The 26787-nt window shown below is 50.0% G+C and overlaps 9 protein-coding genes across 9 annotated transcripts; 5 read left to right on the top strand and 4 right to left on the bottom strand.

Moving 5' to 3' along the window:
- Positions 1-1365: 1365 nt before the first annotated feature.
- Positions 1366-7175, bottom strand: PV10_03185 (uncharacterized protein). The gene is made up of 7 exons (XM_016367602.1): positions 5283-7175; positions 4854-5208; positions 4185-4795; positions 3427-4128; positions 2918-3356; positions 2239-2864; positions 1366-2182 (listed from the first exon to the last, which is right to left on the bottom strand). Exons 1-7 carry the CDS (start codon positions 6360-6362, stop codon positions 1520-1522), a joined length of 4476 nt encoding a protein of 1491 aa, XP_016227120.1. The 5' UTR covers positions 6363-7175; the 3' UTR covers positions 1366-1519.
- Positions 7176-9646: 2471 nt separating this feature from the next.
- On the top strand, positions 9647-11695 carry PV10_03184 (uncharacterized protein; the record flags this gene model as incomplete). The annotated part of the gene is made up of 2 exons (XM_016367601.1): positions 9647-9814; positions 9865-11695. Exons 1-2 carry the CDS (start codon positions 9744-9746, stop codon positions 11693-11695), a joined length of 1902 nt encoding a protein of 633 aa, XP_016227119.1. The 5' UTR covers positions 9647-9743.
- Positions 11696-12524: 829 nt separating this feature from the next.
- Positions 12525-13876, top strand: PV10_03183 (uncharacterized protein). Its single transcript, XM_016367600.1, has one exon. It carries the CDS (start codon positions 12659-12661, stop codon positions 13613-13615), a length of 957 nt encoding a protein of 318 aa, XP_016227118.1. The 5' UTR covers positions 12525-12658; the 3' UTR covers positions 13616-13876.
- Positions 13877-13889: 13 nt separating this feature from the next.
- PV10_03182 (ubiquinone biosynthesis monooxygenase COQ6) lies at positions 13890-15744 on the top strand. Its single transcript, XM_016367599.1, has 2 exons — positions 13890-14147; positions 14220-15744. Exons 1-2 carry the CDS (start codon positions 13964-13966, stop codon positions 15629-15631), a joined length of 1596 nt encoding a protein of 531 aa, XP_016227117.1. The 5' UTR covers positions 13890-13963; the 3' UTR covers positions 15632-15744.
- PV10_03181 (uncharacterized protein) lies at positions 15721-18457 on the bottom strand (the record flags this gene model as incomplete). Its single annotated transcript, XM_016367598.1, has 2 exons — positions 15721-17776; positions 17825-18457. 2 exons carry the CDS (start codon positions 18455-18457, stop codon positions 15821-15823), a joined length of 2589 nt encoding a protein of 862 aa, XP_016227116.1. The 3' UTR covers positions 15721-15820.
- Positions 18458-18887: 430 nt separating this feature from the next.
- Positions 18888-20939, top strand: PV10_03180 (uncharacterized protein). The gene is made up of 3 exons (XM_016367597.1): positions 18888-19382; positions 19442-19992; positions 20047-20939. Exons 1-3 carry the CDS (start codon positions 19291-19293, stop codon positions 20472-20474), a joined length of 1071 nt encoding a protein of 356 aa, XP_016227115.1. The 5' UTR covers positions 18888-19290; the 3' UTR covers positions 20475-20939.
- PV10_03179 (uncharacterized protein) lies at positions 20862-22538 on the bottom strand. Its single transcript, XM_016367596.1, has 2 exons — positions 22358-22538; positions 20862-22305 (listed from the first exon to the last, which is right to left on the bottom strand). The coding sequence occupies exons 1-2, from the start codon at positions 22470-22472 to the stop codon at positions 20954-20956; spliced, it is 1467 nt and encodes a 488-aa protein (XP_016227114.1). The 5' UTR covers positions 22473-22538; the 3' UTR covers positions 20862-20953.
- Positions 22539-22697: 159 nt separating this feature from the next.
- On the top strand, positions 22698-24908 carry PV10_03178 (uncharacterized protein). Its single transcript, XM_016367595.1, has 2 exons — positions 22698-22920; positions 22979-24908. The coding sequence occupies exons 1-2, from the start codon at positions 22906-22908 to the stop codon at positions 24599-24601; spliced, it is 1638 nt and encodes a 545-aa protein (XP_016227113.1). The 5' UTR covers positions 22698-22905; the 3' UTR covers positions 24602-24908.
- PV10_03177 (uncharacterized protein) lies at positions 24804-26420 on the bottom strand. The gene is made up of 2 exons (XM_016367594.1): positions 25981-26420; positions 24804-25762 (listed from the first exon to the last, which is right to left on the bottom strand). The coding sequence occupies exons 1-2, from the start codon at positions 26236-26238 to the stop codon at positions 24971-24973; spliced, it is 1050 nt and encodes a 349-aa protein (XP_016227112.1). The 5' UTR covers positions 26239-26420; the 3' UTR covers positions 24804-24970.
- Positions 26421-26787: the final 367 nt, after the last annotated feature.

The raw sequence follows: 26787 nt of genomic DNA, 5'->3' as shown, positions 1-26787 counted from the left end.
TTGGGCAATGGGTCTAACGGCCTGCGATCAAACCTGGCAGCCCTTCCTCTGATATTTGTTTCGATCAAAGTCGAAAAGCTCTTCCGGGGTGACAAGGAGGGAGCAGCTCTGAATCTCGTCCTGGCGGGAGATGGAGGTTGTTCGTGACCCTTTGAGGCGGGCCGATCTCCAACGGTTTTACGTCGAAGGCTTGCAAAAGGCATCGTGGATAGTCGATATCTGGAGAATGAGACTGGGAACTGATGAATATGAAGCAATGCAAGATAAAACGCGGCTACCCAGCAATAGGCAAAGAATTGGGATTTGCAACAGAGGCGAGCGGTGGAGTTGCACGTAAGAAAAGGACGATGGAACGAGGGATGGACATTGGTGACAAGGCGGATGAAGAGATTGAAGGGGACACAAGACATGCAGAGGCAGTTGTCTGACCTGCAAACGACGCTCCTTCCCCTTGTGAGTTTGCCTAGTTAGTGGTCACAAAGTCGGGGAAGGTGCGACCATGGTTGTGGTCACTGAGAGCTAACCTCGTGGTAACAACTGCAGCAATATTTGTTCGTGTCACCTGCCTCGGTGCATCGCAGCCTCATCATTGGTAGAGTCATGGCAGAAACTGGGACGCGAAAAGGGTTGTTTGATTCACACACAGGAAGACAACGTATGAGTTCAAGTGCTTATCTCAACGCAATAACGAAGATTTGTATGTATATCGCAGATGATAACCAACTTTAAATGAGGAGTGGTCAAAACTCCGTGTGCTTATGTAATAGGGCACCATGCATGGTGATCCAGGTGGATCTTCCCAGCCTTGCCTCATGTTCCCCAGTGTTCCTCATTGAAGAGTGGACAATCAACTTTGCGCTGTCCACACATTTACGGTGTTGAAGTTGTGTAACCAGATTGAGCAGAACAGTGGTCTCTCCTCGCGAGTCTGGGCCCAATATCTCTAATATCTCTGTAGGTAGTCCCGTTACTACGTACCTAGGGTTCTTGCTGCTCGGGTCTGCCTAGCAATTGCTCCTCACAGAGGCAGGTGCCTTTGGCAACGACCGCACCTGCCTCATGTTGTACCCGTCCTGGAAGTCTCTAGCCAGCTCACTTTTTCCACTGAATATTTTCAGTCATTTTCTATCCCTCATCGAACTTGTCCCTTCAAATCGGAGTGATTACCTGTCTCTAGCCGGTGCGTGCCCTCCCGCTGCATTCTGAGTATTCGAGACACAACACCCTAGGCAATGACCCGTGCCGCAAGCCGAACCAACAACGCTCCGTCGTCTAAGTTAACAACCGTTGCTTGAGCTACATACAATCTCCGACTTGAAACTAGGTCGGATGGCAAGGTCACTCACAAAAAATCTTTGTAACTCATCGGAATCTATTCTAGTGAATATTATACACACTAACTTTTACCTTGTCAAGCGACATCTGCTCCTCATGTCAATGGCAGCAGGGCTTTGACAAGTACATATCTAATCGATCCTATCCCAGCCATTCCCAAGCCCCAATACAAGTACAAACCCTCTCATTTCGCCTGCTTCGCCTTTCCTTTTCGAGGAACCCGAAACAACCAATAAAATGCCAACGCTGCTCCGATGTTGAATACAATATAGACCCACAGCAGCCCGAAATTCCTCCATCTTAGAGAGAAGTTGACGCTGATGGAACTCAGGTACTGGTTTGTGTTGGTCAGTTGGCAAAACCCGCACTGCTCGTCTCCTCCACCCACAACGTTCGGATTGAGGACATTGCCACCAGCTGTCTGGATGTATTCAGCCATGTAATCTCCGCAGGATTCTCCGGCCGGGGCGTCGACGCGAAGTATCTCATTGGATGCGCAGGTGACCGGCGCGTTAGCGAGCGTCGTTGAAAGCAAGCCGTCCACCAAGTATGTGAAAGGGTTAACCCGGTACATAAAGATCCAGAACCCAGGCAGTGCGTCCGGCCCTGCAAGAATGCCACAAAAGGCATACATCATAATGGACATAATATTTCCCACAGCTGAGGCGATCTCGTCTGACGGAGCACCCGCAATGAGGGCCTGTGCAAATGTCCCGGCAAAGAGGAAAGACGCCCACACATAAAGGAAGGTGAGGAACCCTCTGATGTGTACAGAGTCGGTCCACTCTGCGTTGCGGTATAGCTCCATGGGATAATACCATGTCACAAAACAAAACACTGCCAAAACCTGTCATGAAGCTCATCAGCAAAAGTCATAGTCAGCCTCGAAAAGAACAAACTCACACTATTCCACACAATTTCAGCCAAGACGTTGGAGATGACAAACGTCAACCAATGATAAGTTCGTGCTTGACGCTCTCTCGACTCATAAATCGTTCTTTGCACCGCAAAGATCGGAATGGTCATGAAAATCAGCTGGATGAGAACAAACAGAAACAAGAAGACTCCAAACATCTGATTCTGAAGACCTTGTTGCGTGTTGTCACTCCGGAAAAAGGAGAAGCCAATGAAAAGGGTTGAGATCACGGCCATGCTCGCCTTGGAATAAATATAAGATGGCGTCCTCCAATATTGTTGAAATGTTCGCAGCAAAACCAGCCACAGTTGTTGGCTGAATGATGCTGCAAAGTCCGCATAGTCTGACTCGCGGCGGTGACTCTGGTCCTTCGAGACTGAGGCCAAACCTCGGAGTTTTGCAAGTTCAGCCTGTACCTGGGCATACTCATTGCTTTGTCGCCACACAGCCGGCCAGTCGGTGTCAGTGTGAGCTCCAGGCGCAGCACCAATGGTTGCGAGCATATATTCCGCTGGATTGACACCAGGCGGGCAGTCTTCTGCCCCATGCCTGACAAAATACTCGACCAAGGTCCGTGAGTTGTATCCAATCTCTCCGAAGTAGACCGTTTTACCTGTTCAAGTCAGTCTCAACAATGCATCAATGACAGAGAAAAGGGAAACTCACCTCCCTGTGCTAGCAGCAGGAGCCTGTCAAACCGCTGAAACAAGATTGCTGAAGGTTGATGGATGGTGCATAATATCGCTTGGCCGTTTCCCTTTAGCTTCTCCATGAGATCACAGATAGACCAAGATGTCTGACTGTCGAGGCCAGAAGTAGGTTCGTCCAGAAATAGAAGTAATGACGGTCTGGCGGCGAGCTCCACCCCGATCGTTAGCCTCTTCCGCTGTTCAACATTGAGTCCACTCCCCGGCACTCCAACCACGGCATCAGCATAGTCTTGCATATTGAGTAGTCCAATGACAGTGTCGACATAGTCGAGCTTTTCTTGGCGACTATAGTGATCTGGCTGTCGAAGCAGAGCACTGAACTCGAGTGCTTCTCGGACCGTCGAAGTGTGTAGGTGGAGATCTTGCTGTTGCACATAGCCGGTTTTCCGTTGGAACTGGGAGAAGCATTAGCATGTGTGGTACAGTGACGATGATCCATGCTTTGCCTGGACAGTAAACACTTACCGAGCCATCACGCTGCTGACCATCCACCAGCATCTCGCCTGTAATAACGCCAATAGTGGTGCGACTTGCAAGCACATCCAGCAAAGTCGTCTTTCCAGCACCCGAAACGCCCATCAACGCGGTCAGTGTACCAGGCTTGACCCAGCCATCAACACGGTCTAAGATGAGTTTCTGCTGGCCCTTGGCCTTGATTTCGTAGCTGACATTCTGCCAGTGGAAGACCGCCGTCTGTCGTTCGACTCCAGCGGCAGTAGCATTACCATTAGTATCGGCATCGGCATTGCTATCGTGGACCTCGTTCTGCACCACTGGAGCAACTGTGCGCTCTTCATCTGGACGAGACCGTTGTGCTCTGGCAATATGGTGTTTGCCACGGCGAAAGACTAAGACTTCTCCTTTGGAGCGAGTAGAAGCCACAAGTTCGGAAACAACAAGGTGTGCAATCGTCAGTCCAATCGTCATGGCGACCAGAATGCCAAAGTTGCGCCATCGGTGAGAGTTGACATAGCTAAATGTACTTCTGACATACTCGGTACCACTGACGAACGTCGAGCCAGGTTGTGCACCGACGGTGGCACACACTCGGTTTCCGAATGCGACATCTTCGTATCCAGGTCCAGATGGGATGTATTGAGAACATGTATACTCTCTTCCATGGAATTCGTTGAGAACCACGCTCTCAAATCCATAGTAGATCGGATTCTATGATTGCGTCAGTAGGCAATGGAAAGGAACGGGTCTACCATGAGGCCACCCACAATGAATCTCAACCAGCTCGCCCATCCACGCATGTATTCCACAGGGATCGTGAATCCTGTATACAGTGTCATGCCAAGCAGTACAATACATGCAGGGGATAAAGCTTGCGCAAGTGTCTTTGTAATCGAGGCGAAGAGTCGAAAGAACATGGACATGGACAGAGTTAGCGTGAACGACAGCAGCAAGAAGAAAAAATAGGCGCCAGCCTCGCGTCGCAGATTGGCCATGAAATATAAGGTAGAGTTGACGAATATGGCGTTGGTAACCTTGTAAGGCATATCGACAAGTAAGCTAGCCAACGCTTCCGCGCTGGGATGATATAATGCGTAGCGATTGTGCTTTTCGACGATGGCTCTCTTAGCATAGAGACCGATAATCTCAATCAAACTGCCAAAGGCATTGAGAAGAACCATCAGGAAGAGAACCGCACCACGGGCGAAGAAGCTTGAAGTGTTGGCTGGCAGGTTGAAGAAGATGCTGGCAATGATTATGGCTTCGAAGAAATTGCCGATGAGCATGACTATCGTTGTGTAGGGGTCGACCTTTAATCTTTGGACGTCTCTCCAGACGCACAGCTGGATCTGACGCCAGTATGACAGTGTATATGGAGCTGCAAATGAGATTTCAGTACTTGAACACCACATTCCGTGAATCGACAAAATACTTACAGTTTTTCCTCTGCATGGTCGACTTCTCTGCAACTCTGGAGCTGACAAATTTGTTGTAACTATCTCCCTTCATGGGGTGTTCGTTGTTATAGGCATCTATCTCTGCAAGTAGGTCATGACGGGGTTTGCTGTCTCTCCAACGGGCGGCAAAGTCCTCGGATGTTCTGGGTGCTGTGTTCTCGTACCCAGGCTTGATGATTCTTTCGACCGGATTGGTCATGGACGTCAGGAAGTCTGGAGTGGTCTGGTTATCTGGACATTGAAATCCTAAATCCTGGAAATAGGCTTTTGCAGCCTGTGCTCGGCCAAAGTAGATCTGGCGGCCCTCGTAGAGAATGGTAACTTTGTCAAATAACTGTAGTCATATCTGGTCAGCCACTGGCTATTTGTCTTTACATGCGGATTCAATGCAACCAGCGGCAAACTTACATCATAGGCACTTTGAGGAGCTTGATAGATCGCAACACAAGAGGTGAAGCCAAACACATCACTTTGCAGGCGTAATGTCTTTGTGAATTCCACCGCATTAGCACTGTCTAGGCCTCTCGTGCTATTATCCCAGCACTGCAAAGGCGCGTTGCTAAGTGTCGCCTCCGCGATAGTCACACGTTTTCGTTCACCGCCAGAGACTCCGCGGACGAAGTCGTTACCGACTGGTGTGTCCTTTGTGTGGCTGATACCAAACATGGCCATGATAACATCGCGAAGGTGAGTAGCGTAGAACTTTCGATGGACGCCGTCGGGTAAAGAATACGGGGCTCGGGCCAAGGCAGCGAAAAAGAGCGTGTCATTGACGGATAACATCGGATAGTGGACGTCGACTTCGGCTGTATAGATCGCTTCGCCGCGAAATGCGTTATGCATCTTGGCTGGTGGGATGCCTTGGTAGTTGAGGGATGAGTCTGAAGTTAGGTAAAGACCATAGGTGTCACCAGCAATAGTTTTAAGCAAGGTAGAACAACCTGACCCAGGTGGTCCGAGAACACAAAGCATCTCGCCGGGATGTACGACTCCCTCTATATTGTGGAGAATGTCAATTCTCCTTTCTCTGTTTCCAAATAGGCGAGGTACCAAGGAAGGGAGCCTAAAGATGATGTTGCCAACGCTGGGTTGGTAGTCGGTGGGGCTTCCATGGCCGTAGACATTCAAGGATGAGAATGCAACACCAGCGACACGCCGTGGAGCCGAGCTTGATACCGCAGTATAGAAGGCTTTCGCCCATTCACGAGCTTTGAATGCTGGGCTAGTCGGATCCAAGGGGCCTCCCTTTTTAGTGTGAAAGGGACTTTGTATGTGTAATTGCTCGGACTGGTTTGTGAAGGTTCGAGCAAGGGTAGCGACGTAGTCCTCTCGTGTGGCTTGGTCGTTGTGGTCCTCTAATCGATCGTCGTACTTCTCTGAGTTTGGTAGTGAAGACTGTGATATTTGGGAGGCAGGGGTGACGCTGTCTGAATATGGCGACTGAACCTGACCATTGCCATCAGATCGCTTCTCGGGGCTTTCAGACATGTTTCAAAGTTGCTCTGGCCAAAGGACTGATGCTTGTGGTTGAGTTCTTCCCAAGGAAGCACGAGGCGGTGGTGGTATAGCCAGAGTTGACCTGGAAACTTGAAGATATAGCTTGCTGGGTACGACGACTCGCGGTTAATTACTCTAGTGGATGAATCGCGAATTTAGATATCCTTCTGGTGGAAAGGCTGTGGTGGATTTTGACATTACGGCGTCGAAGTTAGGTTGGCCGGCCGGTAGGTTGCATTTTCCGAGACAATATGGACATATGATGTAGTTTCTTGCGTCAGTGAGGCTCTGACATGGCCAGGGTAGAGACTTTGTAAATCCAATTCAAGTGTGAGGATTCGGATTGCTTTAAATCCCGTGGAGACATGACAGAGGAAGCTAAGCCGGCAACGGTAACAAAATGTTACCGGCACGTACCATGTGGTCCATGTGGCATGTATCATGCCCCAAACTCATCTCGAAATTGCTTGTAGCGTAAGTGAAATACGATGGGACTTGGCAGGAGTAAAGCCCAAGAGGGATTTGGCTAGCCGAAGTGTTGAATGACCAACGTTAATATGACTCGAAGTTCTTGTCTCGTCTCCAGAGATGGCGTTATTATTGGACATGGATGTGGTTAAGGTAGAGGAGAGTGGGCTGGGCGTCGGCCGCCGCGGGCCCCGGAGACCTTAGAGCCATCTTTTCAACGCGATGATCCGAGTGGCGACATTGCTGTTGCGAATCTGGAAACCCCCAAGATTTGTCAGGAGACTGGCATGAAGTGAATACGGGAATCGTAGTCGGGTATATGGCGATCGATGACTCACCTAGGTCTTGGTTGCAATCATAAAGGGAGAGAAGACGTTGGAAGAGAAATTTTGACGAAGAATGTCAGTATGGGGGACACGTGAAGGGCAGGTGCACAAGGCTCGCACGTGATCTCCGCCCCATCTCAAATGGAATGAATGCAGACCAGGTATCTATGCGGAAGCCAGCTACATGTACTAAACGTACATGTCTGCAGAAGCGGTTCACAGTAGTCTATTCGACCGCTAAATCCTATATGTATACTAACCTCTGTACCCCTAGACTCTATCAAACTTTCCAGGCTCTGGAATATCCTGCAGGTTGGCATTGACCCATCGCTGTCCTGTCCAAGGCAGCAGTCCAACTCACCAGGCAAATTTCTCCCCTACCAGGTCTTCGCTCAATTCCCAAAGCTTGCTAGCATCGGTATCATCCGTCGCATGCGGCGCAACAGACCCAATTTGACAATTGTTGAGAAAGTACCCGTGACCATCAGAGCCAGGCCTTTGTAACTTGGGGTCTAAGGCAGCAACCATGGTAGTACTTGCACCTTCTGGCAACGTCTTCCAGGCGAACCCTTGAGCCGCCCTTGCTGTGGTAACTTTGGTCAGCCAGTCTTGATCGGTGGTTCTGGAGAGCTGGCTTTGTATTTCTCCTGGATGCAACGCAAGGCTGAGAATGCCGTACTTGTCGTGCAGCTTCTGATTAAGCACCACAGCGAACAAAACGTTGCAAGCTTTACTATGGCCGTAAGCTACCATGGGGAAGTAGCTCGTGCTCTCTTCCGCAGGTAGACCGCTAGCTTTCAGCATGTCCAGATTAGGTTTCTCCTTGTCCGGTAACTCGGAGGCGGGCTTAGTGAAGTTCATGTCACTGACCCGGAGACCGGAGATGAATGCGCCAACACTGCTGACATTGACCACGCGGACGGTCCCCGGGGGCGATCCTTTTGCAGCTGCGATGAGACGAGGCAAGATGAGGTTGGTGAAGAGGAATGGGCCGATGTGATTTGTTGCCAAGTGCATTTCGATTCCCTGAGGGCTCAGAGTACGCTGCTGGATGTTCATAACCCCAGCATTGTTGATTAGGAGATCAATTGTCGGCACATCGGTCCAACTCAAAACGGTAGCTGCTGCTTCCTTCACTGACTTGAGGTCGCTTAGATCAAGGTGGAGAAGACGGTAGTCAATAGTTGGGTACAGGTCGCGAAGAGCATCCAGAGCCTCCTGGAGCTTTGCGTCTGAGCGTCCGGCAAGGATCAGATGACGAGGGCCTTGGGACGCAAATGCCTCTGCGGTGGTGAAGCCAATCCCGAGCTTGTTGACACCGGTGATGAGCACAGTGCGGTCTTTGATCAAGGATGGAAACGCAGCGGCTACCTCAAGGGCCTCTGTCTTTCCATCAAATTCGGGGTGAGTGGTTGAAGTCATGGTGAATGCGACAATGGTAGAGTGATCATATTTTGAAAGTCAACATCGGGGTATTTGGCAAGTTCTTATAGCCATCTCGAGCGGGTCCAACAACAAGGCAAAAGGGGAAATGGACGCCAGAAGTGATGCTGAAGTATTCAACCACCTATATTTTGGTCCATGCAGTACACCAATCACAGAGCGATAAACGCGAGCCGACCAATGGTGGCAGGTACGCTTTTATACAGACCCACAAATCTCATCGGATGCAATTCCAGATGCCATGAGAATGCTGTGTCTCCCAGTTCAAAAGCGCGACAGCCGAAGAAGGATGTTTGAGAACACATTCAGACACTCACCGTGGTTGGGTTGGTTGCGGTTCCGATATGCAGTCGCGTCCATCCTTGGTCAATAACGATGTCATATATCCGAGCAGAGGATATGATAACGCGGGTTTAAGATGAGTCAAACAGCAGGACGTTGCCTATCTCACCTTCTGTGGATTGTAGTAGTGCTCGATAGGGTCTGGAGACATTGTTTGGCTGATTTGTCTGATGGAGATGATCACGGAATGTGGTACAGTCGATTCTATTCCCTCTTTAGTATCACACGTAGAAAGTCTGCTCGGCCTACCTGCCCGCCACAGGTTAAGCGCGTGCCTAAAAGCCTGCCAAGATGACTGGGCACTTTAACAATAATAAGTCGGTACCTCAGCTTGTCCCACGACAGGTGCCTCGGGCCAACAAAATATCTGCTTACGCCTTGACCTCCCCTGCCCACTTCTCCCGCCTAATAATGGTTCGGAAAACTTTCTATTTTCCCACTCCATTCATGTAGCACTCCAATATCCATCCGCTGTTGGTCGCATAAACCGGCGTCGATAGAAAGGAAGCACTCAGGCAACCATTTCAGACAACCATTATCCCCTCCTTGACACTTCTATCAGATGTATGACAAGAAAGGCGGTCTAGCATCTTGCTCTATTGCTTTCATAACCGGCTTGGCATCTTGGGGACTAGAGAAACATCAGTAGATACTATATCCCCTCTAACAGCTCTGATCTCCCCTGATTCGCCAGCTTCGTCCTTGGTCCTTGCCGTCGACGCACCTCGAATCCCAAGGATCATTTATTTATTGTTGACTACATCATGTAGCCTAGTCTACGTTGGAGAGAGAGATGAAGAACTCATTACATCAACCAGCTGACCACAAAGGTCGTAAAGTCAAGACAGGCTGTCGGACCTGTAAGTAGGTACAATCTGCCATCTCAACGCCTGCTTCTACTCTGACTCTTTAAGGCTTCGCAAAGTAAAATGTGACGAGTCACGACCTGCGTGCCATCGTTGTGTCTCGACTGGGAGAATCTGTGAAGGCTATGGCATATGGGGTGGAGGCACCTCCTTAGATGACTCAACCTCATCCGCCCTTCCTCTGGTTCAACGAAAGACGCAAGGTCCACCACGAGATCGGATCTTTCTCGACACCCGGACACTGCGATCACTTCCCCTCCATGTCGTCACCGCAGACGAGCAGATCGGCATGGAGTGGTTCATGTCCAGGACCATCTTCAAACTACCAGGCGCCTTTGAGACCGCATTTTGGACGGTTCTTCTGCCTCAGGCCTGCGTATCGGAGCCAGCTGTGCTACACGCCACTCTCTCCCTCGCCTCGATCCACAAAAGGCAGGCGCTTGGTTTGAAGCCTGGTGCTGTGTCTGCTGGCCATGTCGGGTCCGATCTTTTTGCGCTTCGACAGTATACGCGTGCCATGACCGATCTTCGCCATCGAATTGGCGATGACAGTCGGCGCTCCGCAGACGTGGCGCTCATCACATGTGCGGCTTTTGTTCAATTAGAGTACTTGAGAGGCTGCTACCAAGCTGCATTAACCCACCTTCGACACGGCCTTACCGTGTTGGAAATGAATTTGCGCAGAGAACCAAAGCGTATGGCATCGCAATTTCTAGTCAACGAATGGATCATCCGGATCTTCTGTACGATGACAATTCAAGCGAAGCTGTTCGGCCAGGACGTCTGCCGACCAGAACTGTTTCTCCTCCTTTCAGAGCAGCTAAACCCTCCAGACCGTGTCTTCCAATCCGTGAACGAAGCAAGACGAAGCCTTGAAGCGATATTCCTCCGAATCATGTACCAGAACAGCAGATCTGCGGCGGGCGCAAGCTACCCGGGGACTACCGACTCCTCTCCGTCAAGCGACTCTTCCGCGGCCTGTGCTGACTCTATCAACAATGATCTGGAGTTATGGCTTCAAGTGTGGCAGAGAGGGCCAGGTACTTGTGAAAAGCCAGACGTTCTGTCCCCAGCCATAAAATTGGACAGGTTTGCAAGGAAATTATTGCCCATTTATCACTCCTTGGCCTGCGTGCTGCATCTGAGGACTGCCACGCTGGATGCTGTCAATGGCAACCAAGACTTTTCTTCTATGTCTTCATTGTCAGATGGATGGTGCAACGCTGGAGAGAAGTCCCGGTGTGGTTCTAACTCTGGTACTGAGACGCCTGATTCGACGCGAGCGGAGGACCCTATCACAACCGCCTTCCGATCCTTAATCACCGATTGCGAGATGTTATTCAAAATGGCGACGAGTCCGACAGCTCAGGCAAGTCGAATCAACCAATATGACGACATCGTTGCAGATGCCTCCCAGGCTATAGCAGATATTGGATGGATCCCAATCCTCTACAGCATCTCAATGTACTGTCATGACCCAATCATCCGAAACAGAGCCATAGAGATGTTTCGGTTCATTCCTCACAGAGAAGGAATCTGGGATTCTTCAATCGCCGTCATAATCGCTGAAAAGGTCTTGGAAATCGAGCATGAGAGGTCGAAATTCCCAGGATCAATAGTTCTGGACCCAGCGAGTTTGCAGATCGAGTTGCCCGACAGTCCCAGTGGCCAATTGGTTCTCCGTTGTATTGATCAAGAGGCTCGGCGGAGGGATCCGAGGGCGCCTGAAGAACAATATATTTATGCTATGGACCTGAATCGATGGCTAGAACGAGGATCCTTGAGCGGGCCCCATCTTCATTTCACCAAAGAGACTGGCGAAACCCACCGCTCCCCAACAAGCTCAGATATAGTCTGTCATGGATGGACGCAAAGATGACGACTGCCACGACTGCGCGGAAATTTTTAATGATAGTGTAAATGTGGGACTTTCTATCGTGGACGGCCACGTCAGAGGTCCAATTCTACCTCGATGCTTGCAGGCTGAGAAGAGCAGATCAGGATGGTTTGTGGCATATCACCCTCAGGCCCATCAGTCTCGCCCTTTAACAGCTTGGTTTCACAAGTGCCACAAGCACCACTTCGGCACCCATAGTCGGGCTTCAAGCCATGTTTTTCGGCCAGCTGAAGCAAAGTGAGGCGTTCCTTTGCTAGCCACTTGACCGTGACGCTGGATTTGCGAAAAGTGACATCGGCCTCCTCGATGTCCGCCATTGTCCCCGGTCACGGCCACGTGTCCTTCGTGAAGATGAGAGGAGTGATTGATGCCAGGTTCTCTGAAAGGCTGTCAATTTGGTAGTCGATATTGCTGGTCGGTTTTGATGGATGAGAGCCTCTACCACTTGCTAGTGATCTATCTCGTGAGCGGCGCAAGCAGAGAACTCCACAAGATGCAGCGTATCTGGTAGTCTCCTGTAGATAGTGATGATCTTACATTTGAGACTCGAAATCAACGAAGAAGAAAGTACGAAGGGTTCAAGGGCTGCAAACGAAAGAAAGTCGTGGATGTCCGAGACGGGTGAACTGCCGACCTGTTGCCGTCTGATTTTGATATCCATTATTATTGAACCGATCACGACCGATGCCGTTGACTCATATTGATTAACACTCCACCCTAGAAGTGGGGTCATATTAAATCATATATGCAGCCAACCAGAACAACCACCTGCGCACTTCAAGCTTCAGTCTTTGTCATAGCAAAAAGTCAACGACACCTTTGATTCCTGTTGTACTTCATATTGATTCTACTCCTAGGGAACTGGATCCAGCCTCGACATATCTCGGTTCTCTATCGTCATAATGGCAGCATGTCAAAACACTATACACACCCTTGACTCGTGACATGACGCCGGTCAATTCGCTCTTCAAAGGAAGAACAGCTCTCAACAGCATTCGCCATGTGGATTCACGGCATCTTTCGAGTTCTCGCCTGAGCGTATCTGATGCTGCAGCTCACCAATCATCCGTCATTGTTACTCTCACAAATTCATTCTCACACCTTCACTATGGAAGCTGTTCAATCACCACATTTGCCAGGCCAAGGCTAGTGGCTCGCCCAACAGCCTTGGTCATATCTCCTAAGCAGGTCTGCTTTTCGAGTTCGGTCAAGCACCACGACTTCAAACCCCGCGACCCGCAGTCAGGGGACCTACAGAACTCGGTCAAGCAGGTTATGCGCCATGTACCTCATCCTGTCGCAGTCATCACTGCCACCGATATTTCTTCGCATCCCACAGGCGGAGAGCAGGGTTGGAGAGGTGCCACTGTATCATCTTTCAACAGCGTCACCCTGACTCCAGTTCCCGTTGTCTCCTTCAACATAAAGCAGATATCATCGACATACGACGCCATCAAGAGCTCGGGCGTGTTCAATGTTCACCTATTGAGCGAGGAAGTTGAATCCACCGATGTGGCCATCAAATTCGCCAGTGGCAACGCCTCATCACCTTTCCATACGGAAGATGGGGAAATTGAAAGCTTTGCACACCTGACTGATCCTGTGAAGACCGCTTCATGGGGAAAATTGGCGCCCATTTTACAATCCTGGGATGACAAAGGTCAGCTGATGGTCCCTTTCAGGTTTCATTGCCGATATCTCGGTGACAAGACCGTTGAGGTTGGTGATCACGTGGTCGTGTTCGGCGAAGTGTCTCAGGTCTTTCATGATGACAAGGCTTTCCATGACCAAGCAGCCACACTGCCAAAGCCATGTTTGGTGTATGTGAATGGCAGGTATTCTAGGGTTGATGCACACGGACATAGAGTGCCTCTAGTCCAACGGCGGACGATCCGGGTATAGCTTACCGTGGACAGCGGTCGCCAGAGACTCTTGGCCTGTGGGTCGATACCTTGTTTCTGGCCACAAGGTGTACCTCATAGAGTGACAAGGATTGTCACAAGAAGATGGCGTGAACAGCATCTCGGAGGACAACACATCGACTATAAAATCTGCTGAGAGCCTAAAGAACAATTTGTAAAATACAGTGTAAAAATACAACGCTAAGCCTTTTTCGGCCAATATAGCATCGCAACTCTGGGGAAATCTTTCCACCTCATGAACATCCTGCCTTCCAAGTCTATCCACCGAGGACCATGCCAATTCCACTATAATTTCTTTCAAAATTGATTCTACAGCTGTAGCTCCATCATGCCGTCCAGACTCGCGACCAGCAGTCGTCGCTTCGTCTGCCAGCAATGTCGACAAGCCTCAGCCCCAGTCAAAAGGAGAAGATTCTTTACATCGAGCACCCGTCTTCAACAACAACCCGAAATCTATGATGTAGTTACGGTGGGAGGTGGACCTGCCGGTCTAGCTCTTCTTGCCGCCCTGAGTAAGCCGCTTCCTCGAACAAACAAATTCTAGGTTGCCTCCCGGCGCTCAAGACCCTAACTTCTTGCTGCAGAGTCATCACCTGTTACATCTCATTTGAAAACGGCTCTCATCGAAACGCAAGATCTTTCGAAGATACACGGCTGGAATATGCCAGATGATCGATACTCGAATCGTGCCAGCAGCTTGACGCCCACATCTGTGGCATCCCTCGAGAAATCAGGCGCCTGGAGTCATGTAGACCAGACCAGGGTTCAACCTTATGACGAAATGCAGGTCTGGGACGCTTCTAACGACGGTGCCATCCATTTTGATTGGAAACACGAATCCAGGCAGTATAATGCACCAGCACAGACAATCGCTACCATGACGGAGAATCTAAATCTGACGCGAGGTCTTCTGAAGCGGATTTCTGAGCTAGGAGGCGATTCGTCCCTGTTTTCAAATACTAGCGTTTCGCAAATCAAAAACGGAGACAACGACGTTAATGGTTCCGATTTATCGGCGTGGCCTGTTTTATCTCTCGAGGCAAAGAATGCAAATTCGCCAGTCAAACCACCAACTTCCATTGCCGCTCGTCTTCTCGTTGGGGCTGATGGCTTCAACAGCCCCGTCCGCGCTTTCACGGGGATTAATTCGAAAGGATGGGACTATGACCGGCACGGTGTTGTTGCTACTTTGAAAGTCCAACCCATGGAGAATGCAGATGAGTACCAGAGCGACATGTTCACCGACGAGTCGAGCATGTCCAATCGAGCAACGGCGTTCCAACGCTTCATACCCTCGTTGGGAGGTCCCATCGCCATCCTTCCACTCCCAAACAACCACGCCAGTCTAGTCTGGTCGACCACACCAGCCCACGCATCATACCTCAAATCCCTTGATCCAGCATCTCAACTAGCTATGGTCAACGCCGCCCTGCGCCTTTCGGCCGTCGACCTAAAATACCTCTTTACCCTCCCCGCCACTTCACCACACGCCGATGAATCCGCACACGAGTCCGAACTTCGCTGGCGTCTACAACATACACCTGCACCTTCCCTCTCGCGTCAACCACCAATCGTTCAATCCATTCAATCTGGAACATTAGCATCCTTCCCCCTACGATTTCGGCAGTCTTCGTCGCTCATCAACCCAAGGGTGGCATTGATCGGCGATGCAGCCCATACGATCCATCCTCTTGCCGGCCAGGGACTTAATCTGGGTTTGGCTGATGCTGATGCACTTGCGACTACCATTGCGTTCTCGGTCGAGCATGGAATGGATTTGGGGGATTTGATGTCGTTGGAACGGTATTCGAGTGAGAGGTTCGGGAAAGGTTTGTTGATGGGCGGAGGGGTCGATTTCTTGAATCATCTGTATCAATTTGGGGCTGGGGGAGATGGTCCTGTGAGTGGATTATTGGGCAAGGCGAGAGGATGGGGTATGGATTTGGTAGATTCTGTTCCTGGTCTGAAAGGCCTTATTATGAAGCAGGCTGGATGAAGTGACATTGGTCTGGTTTGGTGGGAACAACAAAACCATGTCAATATAGCAGTTGTGGAAACTGTGCCTGTATTAAATCATTATCATTCCAACATTTCTCAATCAGTCATTATCATATCATAGGTCTAGGGATGTTGCATCTGGAAATCTTCCTGGCTAATCCTGTCTAAATCCACGTTGTCCTTGTACTCAACCACCACCTGATCCCCAGGCCCCTAAATCGAGTCTCTCCTCAGTAAACATTTCCACCATTAACACTTCCTCCCTCGCGGCCACTTCAGGACCTTGTCCCTGAGCCAAGCGCTCAAGAACGAGCCATAATCCTCCTGTGCCCGGGCCGCCCATAGACGGGTCAAGATCCATGTCCCCAATCCTGAGACCAGATGCGACACTGCTGAATTCTTCATTATCGAACTCACTGCTGGCCAAGATCTGCTTGTACGGCCCCTGTCCCTGCTCGAGGGTCATTTTGAACAGCGACGATTGTGAAGATGCTTGTCCGCCGTATCGAGCGACGAAGGTGACTCGGCTTAGACGTGGAATAGTCAATGGTGCGAGGATTCGATCGACTTCGCCACGAAATAGACCAGGGCTGCTTCGAATACTTACTCGTCCTGCACCTTCGGCGGGAAGGGATGCTAATGGCTGTCCGGCCTCGAATGAGTATAGGTCGAGATCGAATGGAGTATACTGGTTCTGATCAAAGGTCGAGCAGATGATGGTGTAGTTTCCGGGTTTCAATTCCGTTTCGATGATGGCATTGCCACGTCGATAGTCTCCAGAATGGGCCTGTACGTCTCGTGGCCTGAGCCGAGTGATTCTAGTGCCCGTGCTGAAGACGATCAGGATTTTGACGTGGATGGACGATGTATGAGAGGGTCTTTGTTGCTCTTGATCGGGCACGCGCAAAACTAGAGCGGTCTTTTGTCGATGTGACAAGGTGAGCCGGAACTGTGGGTTGGTGAGATAATTTGGCGAATCTGAATTGCCTCCAGCGTTGGATCTTGTCCATCCAGATGTGATGCTCTGCTTCTGGGGGTATCGGAGTTGTGCTTCACGCACTGACACCGACATGTTGGCGAATGCGGACAACGTAAAGTTCAATTTGCCAGGAGGGAGGTCTTGCGTGACCACCACAGCCGTGTACTTCGTATTTGCACGCCCTGTTATCCGGAGTAGGGTATTAGGAGAGTCGACTAACGGGCCCCTCCGCTTGGCACCTTCGCTAGAGATGACCTTGTTGCCATCTTGCTCGTAGAGGTATAGACTGATATACCCATTCTTGCCCATCGAGGCTTGAGTATAATCCCCAGTCCGGAAATGGCGATTCAGGAGGATCCAGATATCTCCACTATCAGATGCTTCGATGACATATTGAGGATTGTCGACAAAGATGTTGCCATTCATTCCAGACTCTTCAGCCTTGAGAGAAAAATGGGCGTCTTCGCGGTGAGAAAATAGACCCGAGTTCCAGTTGATGTACATGTTTTCAAAGTATTGAAACACGCTCCCGAAGTCCATCCAAAATGTGCCGGGCATCATGGCCTCATCGACAACCTCTGGTGGTGAAGATATTTGATCATCATGATTAGGTCTTCGACGGCTAGCACCACGCCAAACATCGCCGTCGGCCCAAGGGTTCTTGATCAAGATCTCCTTGGAACCATTAGATTCAGATAGTCTTAGCACGGCGTAATCGTGTTCTGCGGCTAATCCAAGTTGTCGTTGCTCGCGACGTGGCAGCTTGCCCGTCCCTATTGTGAGGAGGAGATTTCCTTGTTCGAAATGAGTGAAGATTTCATCCCAGAGCTGGTCTGGCTCCACATCTTCATCATGCAGAAAGACTTGTTGGGGAATCCATCCAGTTAGAACCGCCAGATCTGTACCTGAATTACTTCCTGGAAAGTCATAGCCTCCGCGGACCTTCAAGTAGGCTTTCTCTACCAAGGCAGGCCAGAGTAGGCTAGGATGCCGGCGATCGATAACGTGGAGAACCCGAGATGTCTTGGATGCAGGGAGAAAGTCATCAATTTCAACTCGTCTCCAACAACCATTGAAATAGAGTCTCAATATATAGCGGCCGTTAGGTGAGAGGGCAACTTCGTCGTTTTGATGATCATAGGGATATATAATGGTGCGAAGCATCTAGTTTCACGGTCAATCGCGAAGTTTACAGGATACTAGCCTTCTTACCTTGGAATGGCCACGCTCAAATCTAGCAGTACCAGCACAAAGACTTGCAACAACAGAACAGTCTGATGTCATGTCTTGGACCAAATCTATGCCGACAGGAATATGCATCACTGGCCCTGCTGGTTGGGACTCGCCATCATTAGACTTGCTGAGCGTAGCGAGCGCTTCATGAGGACGCTTCCAACCGGCAAAAGAGTCCAATTGCGTAGACGACAGGGAGAGACGGACAGGGTCGGCATACGGCTCTTCGCCATCTTGGAGAATGAACTCCTCGGCTGATGGTGGTTTGGTCCATGGCTTGAATAACAGTCCGTTCACCTTGGAGCCTTCTAGGAGAATGATATTCTCCCTCGTCGTCAACTTTCTTTTCGATGAAGGAGGTTTCAAATCTTGTTTTCGAGCAAATACGGGAGGGGAGTCTCCACGGGAGTCCTTGAGCCTCTCAGCCTGGGCCAGTAAATGTTTACACTTGGCATCGATTCTTCTTCGATCGGCGGGCTTATCAGCCAGCCGTAAGGCTTGGAGGTAGAGTTCAGCACTACGAATAGTGGCTTCCAGAGCAGCATGAGCTGAGGATTTGGCTGCAATGGTTCTCTCGGTCAAGCGGGCTTGTTCTTCGAGAGTGATATCCATTGCAAGCCAGTTGCAGATGAAGATGGCGAGACATGTGACGAGGCAGAGATGCGTGTGAGATGCGTGTGTCTTCACTTGTATGTCACTCGTGTGGTGAATATCAGTCAACGGAGCACAGAAGCGTGAAGTGTAATTTGCGCTCTAAGTTTCAACACTCGGCTGAAGCATGACGACAAGTCGAAATGCCAATGCCAAGACCTTAAGGACGAAAGTCGGAGACGAACCGGAAAAGAGACGGGTCGGAAGGCCGCAGTGGCAGTTTGGGCCAGTGGCGGTTTGGCAGGTGCGACCATCGTTGAACCCTAAGGAACCAATAATGCCGTGGGATTCTGGGTGGCTGGAAGTGCCCGAGGGGCCCACTGCCGCCCACTAAGTACTGCCATTCCTGCCCCAAGACAACTCCGTAACTTGTCCTTGTGCCTCGGTTGCGGGATGAGCCTGGAGAAACTACTCCCCAGCCCATGGCAAGAGCGAACCTCCGAGCCACTCACAACAGCCGTTATCCATCCTTTCTCTCTTCGCACCGATTCGGGAAGATGAGGATCTGGACTATTCCTCGTTTCCGTGATCTTCTGAATTTCAACTTCTGTCTGTGACCTAGTCCTGCGTTGCTTTCTTTCCTCCTTCCTGCAACTGCATCTACAACCTCATCTTCCTCTGACCGCCTCCCACCGACCAGCTCGTCCTCACCAAACATCCTCTCACTCCCCCCACCAAGACTCGACTGCTCGGCCGTCGTCTCCGTTTTACGTCACAAAGGAGTAGCTCCAAATCCCCTCCGACAATTCCTCCCAGCCAAGAATAGATAAGCTCCTCGATATACACAGACAGCCATGAGTTCAAGCGAGTTGGCCCCTTGGGAGAGCGCCGTCGCAGGTGCAACTGGTGCTGTTCTGGCCAATGCCATGGTGTATCCTCTCGATATGTAGGTCGGATCCTAAATAAAGATGCCGAGCTTGAGCAAATGCTAATCTATTCCCATAGTGTCAAGACGAGATTACAAGTTCAGATCAAGAAGAGGGATCAAGAAGCAGTTCACTCAGCCGAAAACCACCACTACCATTCTACTCTCGATGCTCTCAAAAAGATTATTGAACACGAGGGCATCAGTGGGTTGTATTCTGGCTTCCACGGCTCACTCTTGGGTGTGGCTTCGACCAACTTTGCATACTTCTACTGGTACTCGTTAATACGCAAGTACTACAACAAGTATCAGAAGGTTCCCGGTGCCCACCCAGGAACAGCCATCGAATTATCATTGGGTGCTCTTGCAGGCGCTGTTGCTCAAATTTTCACCATCCCCATTGCCGTCATCACAGCACGCCAACAGACACAACCCAAAGGACACAAAAAGGGCTTCATCGATACCGGAAAGGAAGTCGTCCACAGTGAAGATGGCGTATCAGGCTTATGGAGAGGGTTGAAGGCCTCGCTTGTTCTATGTGTCAACCCCGCCATTACCTATGGCGCATATCAACGTTTAAAGGACATCATATACCCCGGCCGTGACCGGCTACATCCCTACGAAGCTTTCTGTAAGTTTCGTCCAATTTCTCCATTCTAATCACCCTCTTCTAACAAAATCCCAGTCCTTGGAGCTCTCTCCAAATCCCTAGCCACCCTTACAACCCAACCATTGATTGTTGCCAAGGTTGGCCTTCAATCAAGACCCCCTCCAGCCCGAGAGGGCAAGCCTTTCAAGAGCTTCTCCGAGGTTATGAGATATATCGTGGAGCATGAAGGGCCCCTCGCTCTTTTCAAGGGCATTGGGCCCCAACTCATGAAAGGTCTAATGGTGCAGGGTTTGCTGATGATGACAAAAGAACGCGTGGAGATCCTCTTCCTCATGTTCTTCGCCTACCTGCGCACCGTGCGCGAGAAGCGATTGAAGGCAGTTGCCGAGAAATTAAAGGCAAACGCTGCTCCAGTCGCCAACGATCTCAAGAGCCGAACCATGCCGGCTGCAGAGGCCATCCTCGACAAGGCCAAGGGCGCGCTCCCCGTCTCGAGCAAGTAAAGAGTTGCAGGACAGACACTGCTGCTTAGCGTGCAAAGTCCAGAAAAGAGATAGGATGCCTCAGCCTGCGTCTTGGTTTCAAACGCATTTCTCCATCAAACTATATCTTCAGTGAAAATTGATGGAATGATTTGGTCGACAAAGTCAACCTGGAAACCAGCGACTGGGCAGGTTCTTGCTCATTTGCATCTACCATCACGGAGTTCTTCTGTGTTACACTATGTTAGTAGTCTCTGGGCAAGCTCAGTTTCATGCGTGATTGGATCAGGTCTGAACGGACATTTGGGTGGACATTGATTCTAGATATCGCAAATGTTAGATATGAATGGCGGGGACTGGTGTACACAAAACGATCCAATGCAATATTTGGAAGATTTAAGACTATTCTGCTCGCGATTGCGGATGTATTGATTTTATCTGCGTTCTATATGTGCTTTACAAGTGTTATACAGATCTATCTGACCATTGATCGTCCAGCCCTATCGGAAGAATCTCCGCCTTATGCCCGTCTGATCTCGTCTCCACCCAAGTTCTAGCTCCGCCATCTCTGGCGATCTCTTGCGGAAGACAGCAACAAACACCCCGCCCAGGGTTCGCTCACCGATCTGCGGTCGGCAAATAACCACCGGATCTTCTTCAGATGGTGGCAGCTGCGAAGATGTTTCGAGTGGTAGTCTTGATGATGTCGAATTCGATGTCGTGTCTTCGTCGGCATTAATATTGCCATCCTCATGAGCCGTTTCTGACGAGGTCTCGGTCGTCGCGACACTTTCTGCCTCTGTCTCATCATCATCTTCTTCTTCTTCGGGCTGCTCCTCCAACGTTGCGGAAGGTTGGATAGACGCAGCTTCAGACTTGGGTTTCCGTCGTTTCACACTCCGAACATCCCATTTTCGTCCACTGCTTATTCCATGTCCCAATTCCATCGCTTGATCTAGACTGAACGGCAACTTCTCCCGGTGAATCATCTTGACGCAGTCCACAAGCTGTGTCACACTGGGCACAAAGATAAGCACTTTTGCCCCTTCCTTCATTGCAGGGTGAACATCTCTCAACTTTTCATGGGCGTCGGGCATATCAAGACAGACGTATGATAGAAAAGCCTCGTTGTCCCGCTCTACCATTGCCTTCGAAACCCAAGTAGAAAGATCGTCGTGATACCAATCAATATGAGGCCAGTACAACCCCTGACGGAATTCCCGAGTAACCTTCTCTGCATGAAAGCGATTGGCTTGTACATTTTCAACGGTATGGATGATTGCTCTTCGAGTTGCTTTCCATGCATTCCATTTAAGTGTCAAACTGTGTTTTTCTTGGATGGCTTCATTGAATACTTCGCTTTCGCTGCTACCGGCAGAAGTATGTGCCTGGTTGCTAGAGGGTTTGACGGAGCGTGGAATTTCGAGGGCTAAGGGAGGTGGATTCGCGGCTGCGATAGCTCGGGCGAGGTGGAGAGTTAGCGCGCCATGACCTGTACCGGCTTCGAGGACTTCAAGGCGCTCTTTAGGAGAATCGTCGGGCTCGGTATTTTCATCAGAACTGGTGGCGTCTTGCTGGATTTGGATTGGATGGATGTCGAGAAGCGAGATGATTGAATTGGAATAGGTTCCATAGATTGGAGTGACTAATCTCTTGCTCATAGAAACATACTGTTCTAGGGTCGGGTGTTCGAGTTTGGTCAATCGTCCTTTGGATCTCAGATAGAAGGGTCCGGATATCGGCTTTCCGATAATGTCGTTATGTTCTATTCGACCATGTTTGACGTCGAATGATGCATCTTTCTGGAGTTTCGGGGAGAGTCTTGTGTCGTCAATCACAACTCTGTCACCCTCTAAAATAGTCAACAACCTATATCCGAGAGCGCTATAAGACAGAGGACTTACCACAATATCGGGTTAGATCTCTCGTGGCAAAGTGTCGAGAACCATAACGACCGCCGTGCACTGGACGTTTCAACGCGCCCAATGACCGTGAGATCGACTTAACGGAGCCCAACATGCCACAACAGACCCAACAGGCACCTCAAACTAAAGACGCTCTATCAACAGAACAAAACTCGAATCATTCTGGGGCGATCATGCACGCCATCGTCGTGCAGGTTGGTCCATCGGAAGTTTTTTGGGAGCAGGCATTATTCGAGGAAGGTTCTCCGAACCCCAGGTTCGACTAGTCTACTTTGAGAAATTCAGCGACGATCGTCTGCTCTGTGGCCCTGGACTGCGACGACAAGGCACCCAAATACCACCAACGACAGTCCTGATTGCCTAACTAACGCCCACTGAACCGACCAGCAAGTCCAGGTGTCTCAGAAACTACAGCTGGCTGAAAGACTCGAGGGCCGAATGAAACCTTCATGAATCTCGCTTGCTGAGAGAGGTGTTGCAAGTCGACCACAGGCCAATTCGGCCGCCCTTCTTTACCATATGCCACAATGACGAGACGGATAGTGAGCCAACAAGCCGCCCATCCTCACAGAATCGCCGTTGACTGACGAATTTTCACAGGTACGAACTGGGATTCAGCTAGGGATTATTGGGACTGTTGCCCTGATCCTAGTGATTTTCCTCGACAACCGATATCGAGTCCTTCCGAATGCCATTCATAACCACCTTCCAGCTCATCACCCAGGCTTCGTTGTCACAGACTTGACTGTTGTGACCTGTTCATCTCTCAACCCGTTCAGTCGATGCACCCTCGAAGGCGAATATTGGCACCGCATCAATAAAGATCTCTACTTGGGCAAAGGTTTCATCTCCAAAGCCTACCTCCACGTTGAGCGCAAACGTGAAGAAGACCTCGCGCTTCACGAAGAGCTTGTTTTCGATGTCAAGGTCGGGCGCATTCAACCGTCTACTGCGGACGCAACATCAAAGGATATTAGGTGGGAGTCCAGACCTAGTGGGATCTGGATCAAAAAATCATCCAAACGACATATCTCGGATCCCAAAGAAGTCATCACTGGTATCGATGTACTCTTCGGTGCCGATGCCGCAGACCCCCGCTCTAACTGGGCTGTACAAAGTATCCCACTCCTTATCGACTCGTCGGATGGCAATGACCCTCAACCGCACTTGACAATCCGCAAAGGTGCCGCCATCAAGGTCGAGAAACCAGTGCCTCGCATCCGGAAAGATGGCAAGTTTAAGATTATGCAAGCTGCCGATTTACATTTAGCGACCGGAATTGGCACATGTCGCCATGCTCTGCCCGAAGGGCAACCGTGCGAAGCTGATATTCGCACCCTCGAATTTGTCGAACGACTTCTTGAAGACGAGAAACCCGATTTCATCGTCCTTAGCGGTGACCAAGTGAATGGCGACACAGCGCCAGACGCACAATCTGCCATCTATAAATATTCTGCCTTGTTCGCCCGGCATAAAATCCCATATGCAGGTATTTTCGGAAACCATGATGATGAAGGAAATCTGAATCGCGCTGAATCCATGGCAATCATGGACGGTCTGCCCTATAGTCTCTCCACCGCGGGACCTGAAGATGTCGAAGGAGTGGGAAACTACGTGGTGGAGATTCTCGGACGTGGATCGACTTCCCACTCAGCCCTCACCCTCTATATGCTCGACACGCATTCCTACTCGCCTGAAGAAAAGAAATATCACGGCTACGACTGGCTGAAACAATCACAGATTGACTGGTTCAAATCTACATCACAGTCCCTGAAAAGGAAACACAAGGAATACACGCACATTCACATGGACTTGGCTTTCATCCACATTCCACTCCCCGAATACCGCAACCCGGATAAATTAGTCTGGGTAGGCAACTGGACAGAACCACCGACCGCTCCTGCATTCAACTCCAACTTCAAAGACGCATTGATCGAGGAAAATGTCCTTGTTGTCTCGTGTGGTCACGACCACGTCAATGATTACTGCTTACCAGCCAATAACAAGGATAAAAAGGCCGCCTTGTGGATGTGCTATGGTGGCGGTGCAGGGTTCGGTGGTTATGGTGGCTACTACGGCTATCATCGTCGGATACGATTCTTTGACTTTGACATGAACGAGGCGAGGATTTCCACTTGGAAAAGAATGGAATGGGGTGATACGAAGAGTAGGATTGATGAACAGATCATCGTGGATGGTGGAAGTGTGATTACGGGCATGTAGATGGACGCTTGACTCGAAGCCGTCGATATGGTTTGATCTTTGCCCTGGGATACGTGTGTGACAGTAAGTGTACGTGCATTGCGAGAGGCGTTTATTGGTTAGTAAACAGTTCACGCGATTTGCGGGACAGCTGTCTTAAAAATGGTTGTGGAGGATACACCACGTATAGGGATGGGTTGAAAGGGTCGAGCACAGAGATTACCTGGGACGAATACAGACTTGTAAGATAGCTCCTGTCTATATCTCTGACTTGATGAATGCATTTGTTTCTAAGTATGGGCCCTCCCGATGTCTAGGTAGAACAGCCCCTCAAATTTCGCTTCCTCTTGAAGTACTAGAGTAGATATATTTTTCTGATGTCGGTCTCATTCACCACCATTTCTCACACAGTACCCGCTTTTCGTCGAGACCAGGGCAGCCTTCGAAGAGGTACACAAACTCGTCCGTCATGGTGGGTAATCCACAAACGTAAACCACAGTATTTCTTCGAGAGCCCTCGGGCCCTATTGCATCAAACAGATCATCATGAGTGATTCGCCTGTTGTGAGTGGTCATATTGTCTGGGTTTGAATTGTCAAAAGGAGAAGCTGAACGCTTAGAACTAGTTGTTGGTCCTCCTGAGAGCCCTGTTTGAAATAAACGATATTGGTAGTCCACCTGGGGATGCTTGTTCCATTTTCGAGCCATTTCTTCGAGCCGGTGCTCAAAGAGGATGTCTTCCTTTTCACCTTGTGGAGTGAGATCTCGTCGTGCCGAATACAATACCCTCATTCTCTTTGGCATAGAGCCGACTGCTTGTCTGACGCCCACCTCGTCTATTGCAGAGATCATGCTCATGATTGGATTGATTCCAACTCCACCCGCAATGAACACCACCCTGTCAATCTTCTCACATTTTTGACGACTCAAGGTCAAGGGTGGGTAAACGAATGTGCCTCCGACCTTGAACGAAACGGTGGAACCAAGTATTTGAGATATCGGTCGCCATAGGTACGCCGCCGGTGGATTGTCAGGCGATGATTGAATGGCCAGCTCTATATGCGGGTCTTCCTGTGATTGATTCGAGTCTTGAGGTGCCGAGGTGATGGTGAAGCCACCCACGACATCAATGTTGGGGATGTAGAGATCAATATACTGTCCCGGGAGGTGTCGTAACGATGGCTACTAGGTTCGAGTCAATAAGTGAGCATGGGACATGTAGCATGACGGGTTGGAAGGGTCGGAATCATTGGGACGGCATTTCGTGACTTGGGCATCATTGATGGGAAGACAATATATTCAAGCGCGCAGAACCTCAGTGACACATAGTCCATGCAATACATATTGGCTTGACAGTGGGAAAGGTTTCAGACGGGATCCCGCATTCATCCAGGACGTACCCCTTCTTTTGGGAGCGAGAGTCTCAATAGACGGATCCTTGAATTGATCTGCTCGATTCTGCTGAGTCGTGAAGACCAAATGCCATTTTGACGAGGATCGTCGGCGGTACGAATAATGTGAGGAATCGAGTCTTTAACCGTGGCCATACTTCGAGATTGCCAAAATGTACAATGATGGAGGAGTAAAGGTCTCGGGAAATATCGTGGAAAAGACAGGGTGCGTTCACAGAAATGGTGACGAAATCTAAGCACCTTCATTGTCCATCTTGTTTATAGATCACGAAGAGGGAGGAACGATTGAGAAATGAAAAACAATTTGCAATAATGCCTCGAAGGAACAGAAATCCTTCGAGTAACAGCTAGGTGCAGGTGATCAAGGTAGAGAGGCCAAATATGTGAACCTCATCAACAATGTGCTGGCTGAAAAGCTGCGCTTGTACCCTGGCTTCTGATATCCTCTCATATTGAGGGATAAAATATACGCATACGTAACGAGGAGAACCCTCGGCAATCGCAACTGACTCAAGTCAACTACGCAGCGCTAAACTATATTGGGTTGTCCCAGGCCATGTCTCATAAGATCCTTCAGTGCACTCGGTACGACCAGGGGGAAGTATTCAAACACAAGAGAGTCTGTTGAAGCTGAACCAGTGGCCACGAGAGGGGGATGCTCGAGGGAAGACATAGGAAAGGTACCAAGACTTTGGAAAGCCTGGAAGAGGAGGTGGCGTGAGTACGCAATCCCGCAGTGCTCTGATAGAGGGGATTGATGGCAGGAATAATCATCGGAAGGACAGTCATTCGTAG

The sequence above is a fragment of the Exophiala mesophila genome (genome assembly GCF_000836275.1).
Source record: "Exophiala mesophila strain CBS 40295 unplaced genomic scaffold supercont1.2, whole genome shotgun sequence".
In the NCBI taxonomy this organism is placed as follows: domain Eukaryota; kingdom Fungi; phylum Ascomycota; class Eurotiomycetes; order Chaetothyriales; family Herpotrichiellaceae; genus Exophiala; species Exophiala mesophila.
Note: the sequence above shows the minus strand (reverse complement) of the source record. Positions and strands in the feature narration are given on the sequence as shown.